The 16,288-nt window shown below is 32.5% G+C and overlaps 1 protein-coding gene across 9 annotated transcripts in view; it reads left to right on the top strand.

Moving 5' to 3' along the window:
• LOC129802908 (homeobox protein six1) overlaps positions 1 to 12,097 on the top strand; it is a 34,836-nt gene extending 22,739 nt beyond the window's left edge. For all 9 annotated transcript variants that reach the window (XM_055849115.1, XM_055849112.1, XM_055849117.1 and 6 more), the window contains exon 7: positions 10,619 to 12,097. In XM_055849115.1, the coding sequence (XP_055705090.1) occupies positions 10,619 to 10,979 (361 nt within the window). In that variant the 3' untranslated portion in view covers positions 10,980 to 12,097. The remainder of the gene's footprint in view (positions 1 to 10,618) is intronic.
• The last annotated feature ends 4,191 nt before the right edge of the window (positions 12,098 to 16,288 follow it).

The following is a 16,288-nucleotide window of genomic DNA, read 5'->3' as shown; positions in this document are numbered from 1 at the left end:
TTTTTCTCAGTGTTTGAACAAAACGTATATTATCGTGGGATTTCATGCTGACGTTATCTATAATTTCAAAAATAAACTTTTTAGATTTTTTTTATTTCTGCTTCAGTTCACATTTGTATCAGTTGCATTTTACCACCACAGAAATAATTTGTTTCAATTATTTAAATTATTTTATTGAAAATGCTTTCAGATTTCAACAACGAACGCTTTATAAAACAAAATCGATGATTCAGCCAATTATGGATTCTCGAAAACATTTCAAATAAATTACATCTAAAAGGTCATTTAAGCTTCGAAAATTTAGCAAGAATGATTTCGAAAAATTGATTCTATAGCACATATGACAATGTGACAAAAATTATAGAATTCCCCTAATAAGCTAAGGAATTTTTTTCGAAGACAGATTTCAAATCAAATTAACCTTGTTTAAATTATTCTTAAAATTTCTTCTCCCGTTGCCAAAGTTCTAAATATTTTGTCACAGAAATAAAGTAACAGGCAGTTGATCCTGTGCAATTACACAGAACTTTTCTATATCTGGGTGGCTGGGGTGGAAATGACATCTGTCAATTTCGTTATCCAATTTTTATTAATTTGTAAAAAAAATATTGATTTTTTTACTGTTGATCGCAGTAACATTAAATAGGGTAGTAGCATTACTTGTGACCCTTATAGCTTGATCATACTCATGATTTCCTCGCAGAAATCTTCATTTTTGTCATAAAATGATTTCGAAAAAGCACAAAATTAAGAATATTTGATGTGCTACCACCATCAAATACGCTTACTTATTGTGGTTCTTCGTAATCAGTAAAAAAAAAGCTCTTCCAAGAAGTTTCTGTCACAAGGATAAAGTTTATCTGTTTCTAATTGCCGTATCTGATTTGTTTTTTTTTAATATCCCGTTCTTAGTTTTTATTCAGTTTTATTCATTATAAATTAAAAGATATTGGAAAACCAGGTTAAATAATTTTAAAACAAATTCAGTAAGACGAAAGACTTCTCATAAAAGCTGAAAGCCATTGTGAGGAGATTCCGAGCTCGGAGCAGACCTAGAATCAATTCAGGATCTTACCATGGAGCGCCCTGAGATCGCTCGCGATTATAATAATGATGAGGATTCAATAAGAAATTAAACCATAAAATTGGAAAAAATAGATACGACAGCAATCATTGCTAAATACGAGGTGTAACAGAAGCATTTATAGATTAATACACGAAAGCTCTATAAATATTATTTCCGTTTACTACGATATCAGACAAAAACTGATGGACTGATTTTCATTGTCAATCCATTGCTAATAGGGGGGTGACATTAGCTCTGAAAAATTCGACCAGTTTTAGTGTAATTTTTTTTCTGTTTTCATACACATTTCACGAGATATCTCCAAAACTACGTAGGTTGCCAATTTGGGGTTTTCGGTTGCCTATTCTATATTAAATTGGCTTTTATTTTGTATTTGTATTATTTTCCAATTCATTTTACAATGACAGAAAATAGCTAATGAACTCAAAAGTTTTTTCGGCACGCTAGAAACATATGGGAAACATAGGAAATGTCATGCCCCTGATTGCTAACTATTCAGAGTCACTAAGTTTTTGGTAGTAGGCTCAAATCTCTCGCTTTTGTTCTATTTGTCCGGCGTTACATCCTGCAGGTCTTGACTTGGACTATCAGTCTGTTACGTTACGCCTCACCGTTATGCAATTCTATATATCCATGTCCTACCAAGACACAAGGTTAATGCCGTCGGACCCATCATCTCAAAGAATATAGTCTATCCCTGAATACTTTCCGAGCTTTCCGATATGGATCGTCCTCATCCTTGTATTTTATTTGAACGGTCCAACGGAAATAATTATCCCTCTCCAACGTAGCCTACATCTCCCCTATGCTTAAAATGTTTTAGAAAAGTCTTCAGAAACCTGATGACTTATTGATGCATCTTGCGTTTTTTGATAATTCTCGCTCGCAAAAATGCATTTTGGTGGGTTCTCTGGTGATTGACAAAATTGCTAGAATGTTGTGGAGTATACGAGAGGGACTCCCCATGATCTGAGACAATTTGAACGAAGAAGGTTTGAGAGAAGAAGCAAGAACAGTGACATGGAAAGAGGGAGAAACAAGTTGGATGGGACGTTTTGTTGTGTTCCAAGTACAGCCATCCAATTCTTGGCATTAATGGCATATCAAATATCACTCGGTACATCCGTCCAAGTTCGAGACGCGCAGGCACAAAATTTATCGTCTTTCTTCATCCATCCAAGATAAATAGATGCGATGGGTTGAGTTTTTGGAATCGAGGGTGGGAGCTGATGGAAAATCCTTTTGTTTTCACAGCAAAAATGGTAGAATTTAGAAAATTTTATAATTCATCTCTCGATTATCTAACAATTGCTACACACAAATTATCGAAAATCGAAAACCTGAATAAAAGTTATGAAAATTGATTTCAACTGACTAATACTCAAGAGTTTGTGAGTCAGTTCAAAAAAAAATTAAAAACGCCTCACAATTTGGATGAACAGCAAAAACCAACGCTTCTAACTTGATAATTTATTCCACTGTCATCATTTTTCAATTTCTTTATCATTTATCTCTCACTCCCTCCTTTTATACCAAAATCATTTGGCCTCACAATCGCTTAAGCTGAACGTTTTGGAATTTTTGCCGGAATACCCAAGTTGACATGGTCAGTTTTCACGCCTCTGCAATGCCTGGTGATTCTAAAGATTTCCCGCGCAGTCAGCACAAAATAATCAGTGTTTGGTCTGCGAGATTTTCACCGACGCGACTTGGAGGCGCGCCCTTTGAGGCTCCAATTGCTCAGCGACTCGTGCCGATGAAATTGAAAACCCCCGCAAAATTGGTGCAAAGCAGTAAACTCGAAATACATTCCAAAAAGGAATTTTTACAAACAATCCGATGGATTCTGTGACACAAGAATTATCTTCCTTATTGATAAAGTTATCTGCTCAATTGTGAGATTAATTTTTTGCCACCCGTCCTTAGACATATGTTCGAAAAACATTTCGATATCAAATTTTCGAAGGTCAAAGTTTAACCACGGGGGACCTATTTTTCAAGTAATATATATTATATTTATTTTTTGGTATATCTTGAAATTTCCAACCAGACTGCATCGGACTTAACCGGTAGTGAATTGGTAATATACAGTAGAGGTAGACTGTCGCTAATTCGGCTCTTATAAGATCGGGCTACTTTTTAATTCGGGCGACGCGGGCGACAGTTAAATTCGAAAAAAGTTTGTTGACATTTTTCAGGTTTCGTTATGATTATCGAATGAAGCAATTATCCTTAAATTTGCCATGGTTTGTTTTAGTTATGATGTTATTTTGCATTATTAAGGGATTTTCATGAAATTTACAATAAATATGAGTATGTAAACTTAACGTGAGTGTGCAGATAAACAAAAAATCGTTGAATTTCAAACAGTTTGATGCTCGAATTTCTCTCTAATTCGAGTGATATTTCGGTCCCAAATGCCCGAATTTGAGAGAGTCTACTGTAACCCGTAAATGATATACCTTTCTCGGAATTACTTTTATATTAGATAATACAGGCTTCGGACCTAAGGATTAGCCATATTGCTTCACTTCTCTCATTTCTTATCAGGCAACTTTTTTTTAGAAAAATTCAACTTCCGTGATTGAATGTTTTGAAAAACCACTAAAATTGGGTTTAGGGTTTTAAAAGCTTTGAGATTTGGATTAAAATTCAAATTTTTATCAAATCAAATCAAATTTCCATCAAATTTTTGCACAAATATCATACTGGAAGCTGAAGCCAGTTCCCTAAGATCTCGAAATTCTATATTTTGATAATTTTTACAAAATCTAATATTCATTTGTCCTTATTATACAATCCTAAATTAATATTGTTTTTTGAGTCTCACTTTATAAGAAATTTGAGAAATTAGTCCATAAGGTTAAACTTTATGCCCCAGACTAGACATACTTATACGGGCTTCAGATCTAAGGCTTAGTCATATGACTTAACTGCTCTAATGTTTTGGACAAATTTAATTTAGAATTGGATTATTACAGATAAATGACTTACTAGGTTCTCAAAAAGTAATAAAATTGCTCGCTATTTCGGATTATGAGACCTTCGAGAAGTGGGCTAAACCTCTAGCCTGAAGACCGCTTTACGGTTTAAGCCAAGATCATTATTCTGATTGTAATTACGTTAGCCCGTCTCTCAGCTTAAGTCGTAGGTGTTTCCAGCATATTACGTATGAAAATTGTTTAATAATCAAAGAAAAATGTACGCTCGTATGGTTCCAAAAATTAGCGGAATGGAACGATCTTTACCAATTATCGACAGATCGACAAGATTTTAAGGGAAAATAACTTGTCTAAACGCGGCACAGTTATCAATAATTTGGTAAATTCCTTTAAATCGCAACAAATAATTTTTGAAAAACAAAGTATTAAAAACGAAACAAAATTATCTTACTCCCCATTCGAGCATACCATCAAAACTAAGATTTAAAAAACTTGTATAAAATCTAGAATCCAACCCATTTTTCTATCCCCTTATCCTGAATATAATCACATAAAGTCATCACTTAATTCTCACAATCAATTTACAGTTTAGGCGGTTACCCTTCTTTGAATTTAGACGCCCTATGAAAGTAAAATCCTCCTGGGACAGATAAAAAGTTGGTTTTTCCTTTGCGGAAAAGCAATGGGAATTGGGAGCATATTTCACGATTCATATTACAAATTGACTTAAGCGACGAAGGGGCAAATAACACAAATTTAATAGACACACATCGTATTCAAAAATGGAGAGGGAGGAATTTTCTGGGATTCCTCGCGCAGGAATCATCTTCAGAAAACGACCAAAAAAAAGTTACTAAAGAATGTCTACAAAAAAAAATCATTCCCATCTGTGCTTTGGAAAGATTTGCTTCCTTCTTACTCAGTTTTATTTAACTTCATCAGTTGTTTCTTTCGTGTGACTTCCACATGAAATTTATGGGGTGCAATTGGCAGAATATGAACATCTCTCCTCCTGCCACAATGAACCTCGAGGAATTTCCCTAATCACTTGACATGTTAACGACAATCGCTGGGCGTTAATCTCATTCATGTGCTCTCAGCACTTCGCCCACAAAAGGCATAAAGAAGTGCAAGAACGAGGGTAAAAGAGGCGCTGAAGAGTCCTCAGAGAGAGTCAATTCATCTCAATATCCGGATACAAAAAAAATACCCATTCTTTTCTACCGGGATCTACTTAAAACCCTATTACCATTATATTATCACACTTCCACACTTTTGACTGACAGGTTTACTATACCTAATTCATCTTATTCCTAATTCTGTGATTTCTTAAAATGCATTGATTTAATTTATTTCTCGTTTATTTCTTTGTATTTTTGCACTTTTAGTCATATTATGAATCAAAAAACAATTTGTCCATTAAAACACATTATTTAAAATTTGGGTCATTTGAGAATTGCATTTGGGAAAATTGCAAACACATGATTCACATTTCGACTCTCATTTTAAACAGTTTGTTTTTGAGAATCTCAAATTTCTAAAATTGTTGCCTTAAAGTCATATAAAAGTGGGAAACCAACAAAGAATTCTCACCATTTAACAATTTATTTAAATATGTAAATTTTATTTGCAAAAATATAACATAAAATACTTCGTCGATTGATTGAGCACAAACACCTCCAATATTGTCTGCCAGAGTTAATAAAGCTAATCCCTCCTTCTTTTCTTCAGTATCAAAAAAAAAACCTTACAAAGAATTCGACTAAATCACTAGCAAAACTAAGACGTTCATTTTGATCCTTTACCCAATCCTTTTGGGGCATAACATAAGCACCACATATAACTCGTTAGCTTGCTTCTACTCTACACAATTCTTTTGTATTGCAAAATTTAAAAAGAAAACCGATTTAACCCTTTGTGACAAGTAGATCACCAGTGACCCACAGTAAGGGGAAGTGGGGCACCTTTGAAATTGGTATTTTTCACCTATTTTGAAATTAAAATGAACCTTATCGTGATATAATTTAGCTGCAAAAACAAATTAAGAATATAAAATATATGAATGAAATATACACGGATATGACCTGGTATTTTTTTCTCCTTTATTTTCTCCTACGACGTTTCGGAGGGGTTTTCCTCCTTCTTCAGGTATGGAAAATTTTGGGAAAAAATGTCAAGAGGTATAGTTGACCTAATTTTTTTTCCCAAAATTTTCCATACCTGAAGAAGGAGGAAAACCCCTCCGAAACGTCGTAGGAGAAAATAAAGGAGAAAAAAATACCAGGTCATATCCGTGTATATTTCATTCAAATATTCTACTGAGCGTAAAGAAAAGATCAAATATAAAATATATCCCGATTAGTTTCAATTTTATTTAAAAATAGCTGAAAAAATATCAATTTCAAAGGTGCCCCACTTCCCTCTAATACTTAATTTTTTTTTTGACTATGTAAAGCTATAGTTAGTCACTGGCTGATCTACTGGTTATCAATGGATTACAACTTGAATCAGTCCTTATAACGGTCTTTAAAGTTTAACCCTTTATGGACGATTGGAACACCGGTGTCCCATAAAGAAAATAATTTTTCCTAACTACCTAAAGTTATTTCTTTCTTATGTTTGTTTGTACGTAATTGCAAAGTACAAGGTTGAATGAATCAGGATATTTTTTGCAAGTCTCCAGCTATTTGCTATATAGTAAATATTTAAGCTCAAAAATTACGAATTTTTAAATTCTCATAGTGAAAAAATATTTTGATTATTTTTTATACTTTCAATTTTTTTTAAGCAGAACCGTTTTGAAAAAAGAAACTACAATACTCATACATATTACGTGTTCATTAGACTGAAAATTATTATTCAATGGTATTGTCGGAAAAATACTTAAATTTTTAAGCTATTTTTGTCCCTATCGCTCGTAGAGGTAAAAATGCACCGAATCAGATGGATTTTCCAAAGTTATATATAAGACGTTTCATTGATTTTGTTTATCGGTTAAATTTTTATTGTTGATTTTTGGTCCGTAAAAAGTGTCTCGTCATTAAAGGGTTAAAGGTTAAAATGCATCTATAAAGTGTTTTTTTTTTAACTTAAAGACTTTGTTTGGACTCATTAACGTACTGTTATTTCTGACAAGTCTAAACAGGTACCAATCGGTTATGAATCGGTAATAATGAGCCAGCTATGAACTGATAATTAGTTTTTATCTAAAAATCAAATGTGTTACTCCTGATATTTTGGGAGACCTTTTAAGTTACGTATGAATCGGTTTAAATCGGTTGTGAATCGGAAACGCTAAATGATATGAAAGTAATTTTAAGATATATGTAGCATTGAAGTAGCGAATTCGAGCATTTCGCAAAACATGGAATGCTTTTTTATAGCAATGATAAAGAAATTCATTCTCGACCTCAATAGTTAAACGCTCTTAAAGCACATTTTCGCACCAGTTCATCGTAAATTATCAAAAAAAAAATATCGTAAATTAGATAAAAATGTTAAAATAATAGTAAGAAGTTTACCAAACCTCTAAATTATATAAAAATGTATTTTAGACATATTTTGAAATTTTTCGAAAATTTGGACAGTGCTGAAATTCGGACACACCGAAATATGAAAGGCGGTTTTAACATAGAGGAAAGCGCACTACCTTCGGACGAATCAAGCTTGAAACAATTCGTTTTTTTAATAGGGGGAAGTGAGGCACCTTTGAAAGTGGGGCACCTTTGAAATTGGGATTTTCCTCCTAGGGGGAACTGGGGCAGTAGTAATCTGGGGTAGTTGTAAACACTGTGATTTTTTTCATTAATTTTAAGACTCCAGAGGATAAAACCCATAAGCATTCATAGATACCATGGGGATGTATGTCCACAGATAAATTGGTCAATAAAATCCTAATATACTTTAAAAATAAAAATCATTTTCCTGAAAATGTTAATATTTCGATTATTTTGATCATTTGGATTTCCACCTGGAAATTAAAAATTGTGTAAAATAATCGAAATGTAGCAATACCAGTTCTTTCCTACATCTTTTAGGATTATATTAATGCATTTACTAGAGAAATTGAGATTCTCATTATTTCAAAAGAATTAATAATTGGTCAGAAAACAGCATTTGGGGTAGATGTAAACAGGCAATTTCAATTTCACAAAATGAGTAGGTAAAAGAGCGGGAAATTGACCTTCATGCGAAATATCTATAATTCATAGATTACGAAAAAAATTGGTGGCGCTGTGTTCAATAAAAAGTCACATGATGTCAAAATATGGGGAAAATCCATTGAAAAATGTCTTTGATATGCATGCTTTTAGTTTTTTTGCTATTTTAATTATTCTTTGTAAAAAGTGTCGTGATTTTTTGAAAAATATACAGTCTTTAGATATCTCTTAAGTAATTAAAATAATCGAGAGTGGTGCAAAGTTAATTTCAAGGGTGGGAAAAAATGTGTTTACATCCTCCCCAGAAAGTGGTTACTTCTACCCCAGGTATTTTGTGAAAAGAGAAAAATGCACAGGGACACAAATTTTATTTTTATGGAAAACTCAATTGTTTTCCAGCATCCGCATTACCCTCGACGAATTGCCTATACCCAAGGGTAAAACATGAGCTAAGAAATATTTTCCAAAAAATCACGGTGTCCTTGGAAAATCACCTCAAATTCGCATGTATCGAAAATGATTACATGTGCCCCAGTCTCCCCTATGTTTAAGTGGAACTTAACCATATCATAATGTAATTTAGCTTCTCAATCTTTTTGTGCATCTAAATTATATCACGATAAGGCTCCACGCTCCTGGCAAGTTGCCTGAAATTTGAAGCCACTTTCTCATATTTCAATTTAAATTTATATGGGATTTTTTTGCACTCGCGACCGTTACGCTAAATATCTATAAAGTGAGAAGTTTTTCCATATTATAAGATATCTTACCGTATGGAGGGATAAATATACTAAATTTTTGTTTAAATACATTTTTTCCTAGGAGCACTGTGAGCTGAGTCCGAGATCAATTTAGGAAATTGGCTTCAAATAGTTCCATATGAGAAAATTAACTTGCCACATGCTTGTAAGGCTCAATTTTATTTAAAAATAGGTGAAAAATCCGAATTTCAAAAGTGCCCCATTTCCCCCTATGTTTTTAATGAATTTGACCTATTATAGAATATAATATTTTAAAAGGTAGTCCAGTGCCTTAAATTTCCCAAAGAGAGCCATTGGTCAAACCCATTAGGAACATAGAAAAAACTGAGTTGTCCGAAGCTTCAGTCATCCGAATGTGGCGCGGTATCCCCTACAAATATTACACAATGTAAATTTAAGTTGTTTTAAATGTCCAATGTCTGTCTTTCCACATTTTACACTTCATGAAATGTGTATGAAGTCAGAAAAAATGTATACACAAAAATGGTCATATTTTTCAGAACTAACGATATAACTAAACGTTTTTAGATTTCAGATTTTAAATTTTTAAGACAAGGCTCATTTTGTTTCTTGGATTATCTCTGTGAGGAACATCAGGTACTAGGTTCGATTCTCACACCAAACCAAAGTCCAACGTAAAAAAAAAACAATTTCGACAAGTCGCAGTTATTAGTGCTTATCAGAAGTTAAAAAAGTAGCTTATACCTTCGGTACATCTTTTAGCACAGTATAATTTCATGAAATCAAAATTCACCTATCCTTCTTTGTCAAAAGATTTACATAAGTCTATCCCATTTTAGATTGAACTCAATTTAATTTGACGTGATGTTAAAAAGAAGAAGAAGAGTGCGAAAGAATAGAATAGACATATGCAAAGCTTTTAAGAAAGAAAGGGATGTAATTTTTTACTTTATGAAATTTTCCTGATCTAAAATGAGTGCCGGACAAAGTTTCCGGACAGCTGAATAGATTAGCTCGGCAATCTCGCTTTTTTTTTCGATAGGACTAACCCCAATGAAAAATAAAACATATTGTTAATCCCAAACATAAAACCCGAAAAGGGACATTTCCACCGTTTGGTCCCGGAGGTTGCAATAAATACTGAGACGGCGGTGGACGCATGGGGGGTGGGAAATATAAATTCATTCCAAGTCAAAATGTTTTTTTAAAAAAATTCGAGTTATGCCCAACTCACAATATCCTTTGTTTAGTAAACATGTTTTTGACATTTCAATAATGACCAGCGCACAATAACTTTTGTTTGTAAACATGTTTTCAAAATTTCCCATGAGAATGAGCGAGATGACTAGATCTGAATCTCACTCACTCTCATTGAAATGTCAAAAACATGTTTACTAAACAAAAGCTATTGTGCGTTGTGCATAATGCCCAACGCACAATAACTTTTGTTTTGTAAATATGTTTTTGATATTTCAATGAGAGTGAATCAAACCGAGATCTAGTTATCTCGCTCTCTCTCACGGGGAAATTTTGAAAACATGTTTACAAACAAAAGTTATTGTGTGTTGGGCATAAGAGTGAGTGAGATCTAGATCTAGTTATCTCGCTCATTCTCATGGGAAATTTTGAAAACATGTTTACTAACAAAATTTATTGTGCGCTGAGCATTAAAAACTTATTTATTTTTAAATTTTTCTTCTATTGTAGTAACGGCGGATCGGACAAGCAGCACTGTGACTCCAGTGAGTCCGAAATGGATACTCCAACTATCATGCACACGCCCACAGCCTCAACTATGACGAGTGGTAGTGGAGCATCTGGTACCGGGGGGAATAGTACGCAGCCTTCAATGTCGCAGACGCACATGGCGATACCCCAAGCTGTAGCTACCCAAAGTACAACCTCGGGTACACTAGGAGGTCCTCATGCGGTAGCTACAGGTGCTGGTGGAGGGAAACTCACAGGACAGATGGGACCCCTCTCACCAGTAACCTTTTCACCTCTACATAGTGTGATGTGCTCCATGCCTATGTACGACATGGGTGACTACCAACCTAGGATGATATAGATAGGACTACCGCCACTTGGGATTCAAGGAATGTAATATTGCTACCAAAAAATTAAAAAGAGAGGACAGAGCATAAGATCTGATCACAAGAAATATCGAACAGTAAATAACTTTGAAAAAAGCAACAAGAATATTTTTAAAAAATCCAAAATCTGTTCCAGAATATAATTTTTAATATTCTCTAATGCACTTTTGGTCGCTTGATATTATTTCGTGATGAGAAAATTTCTTTTTCCTAAAACTATAGTATTCCCTAGGAATTCCTAACAAATTTCGCAAAGTGTAAATTATATTAAAAATTTATTCTGGAACTTTTTGTAAAACAGATAACTTGACATCATCTCGGTCCAACTACAGTGGACATAATGTAAATCCGAGAATTATACAAGGAGAAATCAGAAGGATTTCCTTCTTCATGAAATAAAATACTCCATAGAGAAATTAATTGTAGAAATATCTTTTGAGCGCGAAAAAAGAAAATTGCAACAAAACCCATTATTTATTCTAGTTAAGTTTATCATTTTTTTCTAATTCATATTTAATAAATAGTCACAAATACAACGAAATGCCGCAGAGTACTGCAGGATGGATACTTCTCAAAGCAAATAATTTATATATTAATTCGCGGAAAATAAGTAGGGGCCTGACTTTGACCTTAATAAATTGTGGCTTTGTTTTTTTCGTGAGGGCAAAAAAGAGCTCATTTTTCAATGGTAAAAAAAATAAAATGGAGTGAATAGGCGTAAAAATCATGTAAATAGTTAGAATAGAAACATTTGGAGTTTGATGGAGGAGAAATGGAACGATTCTATTAGCACAATTGCAATTAATTATAGAAGCATCAAATGCTAAAGTCTCTCAGTTTTAAATTTCATCTTTTATCCGGAAAATCATTCAACAATTTAAAAAAATATATATCGGAAAATATGCTGAATTGTGTTTTTGCGGGGTTAAAATGATTTTAAAAAAAAAAGAGAGAGATTTGGCAAAATTTCTAAGAGGCACAGAAATCACACATTCTATCATTATTTAAAATAAATAAATGAAAAAAATATGCAGAAAATAGAAAGTGTCAAATTACAGACAATTAAATAAATTTAGTTCAAATCACACAAAAATATTGTATTATGTTTAATCTGAATGTTATATGGTATGGAAACCAGCAAGAATTCACCTTTCCAAGAAGGGTGGAGGTTTTAATTTTTGGCATATGAAAGGTAAGGCAGGTAAGGGATAATGAGGGATTTGGTGATTTTCATAGACAAGTCACGTGGCCAGAGTGGTGGATGATTATCCCTTGCAAATGGGATCATCGACACGTGTCCTAATTGATAAGGTACATGGTAACACGTATAATCAAAATACAACATTTTCTAGTCAACCCTCCTTGTCTAAAACCAATCAAATTAAGACATTATCCATAATATGAATCATTTACCAGAACTGAAGATGCTTTTCTTATCTTTATGTTGTCTTCGAGGTAGTGAAAAAGATCATCGAACAATTTCTAATGAGAATACATTAGTCTTGAGAAAGACATGGTATAGCATTTGTATCTTGAAAACAAATGTTTTAAATTATGTTGTAAATAAAAAGAAATTATCTTAGGATTTAAAATTAGTGAAGAAACATATTTTAGAATGCGTTGACCTCTTGACACTAAAACATCTTTATAAGGAACGAACGAAGACCATTATCATATAAATAAACTACCTTGATTAACCCCAAAGCATCTCCGAAAATAAAGAAATCGATGGAGTCGTTTTACAAACAAAAAAGTAAAAATGGTTTTGAAAGGTGAGGGGAGGGATAGGCGTTTAAAAAACACGCTTAAATAATGGCGAAATATGGAGTGTCAATGATGTTCTAAAGTCGATATCTCTCATCGTTTCGTTTATAGGCTATTCTATTCTATTCTATTTGTTTGCCAATTTCCTGGTTAATCATAAATTGTCAAAAAACAAACGAGCAGTAGGAAATTCAAAATAATCAGTAAAAAAATTAAAAATGAGCAGTAACATATCTAATTTTGGTAAGTTTACAAAAATGGGTCTAACCGTGCTATCACACTAGGATTTTTCAATTTGTAAATTCAATTTAATTTTCATATGAATTGTTCCTATGTGTTATTTTGCACAAAAAACCAATTGAATTGATAGATCTGCACTTATTTATTAATAAAAACTAATACTTGTCCCAGAAAAACCTGTTTAAATATGTTAAAATAGCATTAAATGTGGTTGCTCAAATAAATTTTAATTTAGCAAATTAAAATGTTAAAATTGCTTATTAATTTAAATTTTATTGCAATAGAACAAATAGTCTTTTGAAGAAAATTGTTCTTATCAATTTTATTTACTCGTAATTAATATTATTTGTGACCAAAATGTAAGATAAGTACAGTGTTTTAGTGATAAACTTGCATGAAGTGAAGCTTAAGTATCGGGAGTAATTCATTAAGTTCCTCAAAAGCCATTCGAAGGAAATTGTTTGTTATGTTCAGAAATTTCAGTTGGGACGACTTCATACAGATTTTCAATAAGACTGTACGAGAGTCGCTACATGAACCCTTTGCCTACAAATCCTTTTTTCTGGCTTTGGGGATCCTTCTGAATAACAGATAAGTGACTTATAAGACATTTTAAATACTATCACACATTTTCCGGAGTCATTCACAATCAAAAATCTCGGGGTATTATTTAAAAGTGAGCAAATTTCTTGCAAAATGTGTTCTGGCTATGATAATTTTCAAGTAAATTCTAGAAATCTTAGTGCTCAATTGGCTCAATTGAATTTAAAATTAAAACGTGAAAAATCCTAGTGTGATAGCACCGTAATTTATATAATTAACATCTAAAAATTTTGCAGATAAAATTAAAAGTCTTTTATATTCCAAATTTAATAATTTAATGTCAAAATTTAGACAAAAATATCACTTTTTAAATTTTTTTATTACTTCTCTTCTCTATTAACCCGAAACACTCTCCCTTGTCTTAAGCCTTAAGGGGTTACGTGAGTCAAAAAGACTAAAAAATATAGGGGAAACTGGGGTACCACCAAACACTTTTGAAAGATGCGATTTTGACTGAATTTCCTAAGAAAACTGTGAATTTTAGAAAAATGTTGCTTACCCTATGTTATAGTCTTAGGTATAGGCTGCATATTAATGTATACAAGGATGATGTGAAGCACTTCAATTTTCCGTAAAAAGGAAAATTGTATCACCATGCATTTTTCGCTTTTTTCCAACCACCCGGGGTACCAATAAACACTTTCTGGGGCACCAAAAAACACCTATTTTTCTCACCCATTGAAGTATTTTGGGCATTCACCACAACTCTTAATTATAAAGAAGGTATTTAAAATGTAAATAATTCTCAAAAAAGCACTGCAAAATTTAGAATGAGTGACCAAAATAGCAAAAAACAAAAGCACTGCACACCGAACATATTTTTCAATGGATTTTTCATCATTTTGACAACATTCGACTTCTGAATGGAAAGCAGCGCCATTAAAATCGCGGCAAACACTATACCTAAAGTTCAAATTTTACGCGCTCTTCTGATTACTTGTAATAAAATCGAGAAATCATTCGTCAATCCTTGATTAAAATCATTTAAGAATCATTAAGAATCATTTAATGCAAAATTGGGTTCTTGAAACTATATTTCTCCTAAGTCTTGAAAGAAAATCCCATGAATGGATATAAATTTCAGAAATCGAACAAAGAGGGAGATGAAGAGTAAGAAAGATAAGAGGAAAAATTTTGCCATTCAAGCTACGCTCGCGACATCTGCAATTGTGAGAAATTTGCCTGTTTCTTGGTGCCCCAAACTCTGTTTTGTGATGAATTTTATATTCTTTTAAAAAAATGTGAACATTAATTTCTGTAGTAAATACATAAATATTATCCCAAAACATGTAGGAAGGTACTGGTGCAGTGAAATTTGATGTAACTTATTTCAGTTTTATTTTCCAGGTAGATATATAAATGACTAAAATTATTAAAATCTCACAATTTTGCGAAAAAAGATTCTTATTTCTAAACTACTTGAACTATGTGGATCATTCTTTCTCTGGACAAGCATCCCTATAGTATCTATGATTTCATGTAAGTCTCATTCTCTGAAAACTTATACCTAATTAAAAAATCGCAGTGTTTGGTGGTACCCCTGTTTGGTGGTGCCCCAGTTTCCCCTATATTATATTTTCTCTAAATTTTTTCAGCGTAATAAAAAAATATGTAATTCAAGCTCCTAGGCAAATAAAAGTATAACATTAAACTATATTTTCAAAAAATTCCGTTTAAAAATTTTAAAAATTCAGCCACTGAGACCTGATTTTTGGAGATTTTTTTTTTTTGAAAAGAAAACATACTCTTCGGTGTACGAAATTTCTCGGAATTGGTTTATCTGAAATCTAAAAACTAAGTATTTTCTTTTAACTTATGAGTTAAACTAGTCCTTGAACGAAGGATTTTACGTTTACTTGACCACAACTTATTATAGAAGACAAAACATGGTGTAAAATGCGGCAAAAATTTTTTGTATGAAATTCTCCTAATGGCTCGGGCACACCTTTTAGATCAAGAAAATTTCATGAAGTCGAATTTCGTATCCATTTCTTTTTTACATGTTTTGCATATGTCTATCTCATTCTCTCGCACTCTTCTTCTTCTATTAAACATCACTCCAAATTCAATTTAGCTCAAACGAATTTGGTCTGCGAAAGAATGAGATAGCCATATGTAAAACATGTGAGAAAGAAAAGGTTCGAATTTCTACTTCATGAAATTTTCCTGATCTAAAAGGTGTGCCAGAGCCTTAAAAATTCAAATTTATTTTTTTCAAAAATCTTTCATTCAAGCACAAGTTTAAAAGTTTAATGCCCAACGCACAATAACTTAATTGTTTGTAAATATGTTTTCAAAATTTCCTATGAGAGAAAAAGAGGAAACTAGATCTCTGTTTCATTCACTCTCATTGAAATGTCAAAAACATGTTTACAATATAAAAGTTATTGTGCGTTGGGCATAACTCTTTAGCTAAAAGAAAATATTTAGTTTTTGGATTTAAGATTCTGAGAATTCTGAGAAATGACAATTCTGAGAAATCTTGTCCACCGAAAAGTATGTTTTTTTTATCAAAAAAGTCTCCAAAAATCAAGTCCCACAGGCTGAATTTTTTAAAATTTTGAAATGAAAATTTTAGAAAATAATAATTTAAATGTTATACTTTTATATGCCAAAGAGCTTGAATAATAAGTTTGAGTTTGAGTTTGAAGATAAGGAAGAAGAAGAGAATAAGAAA

This window comes from Phlebotomus papatasi, chromosome 2 (genome assembly GCF_024763615.1).
Source record: "Phlebotomus papatasi isolate M1 chromosome 2, Ppap_2.1, whole genome shotgun sequence".
Lineage (NCBI taxonomy): Eukaryota > Metazoa > Arthropoda > Insecta > Diptera > Psychodidae > Phlebotomus > Phlebotomus papatasi.
Note: the sequence above shows the minus strand (reverse complement) of the source record. Positions and strands in the feature narration are given on the sequence as shown.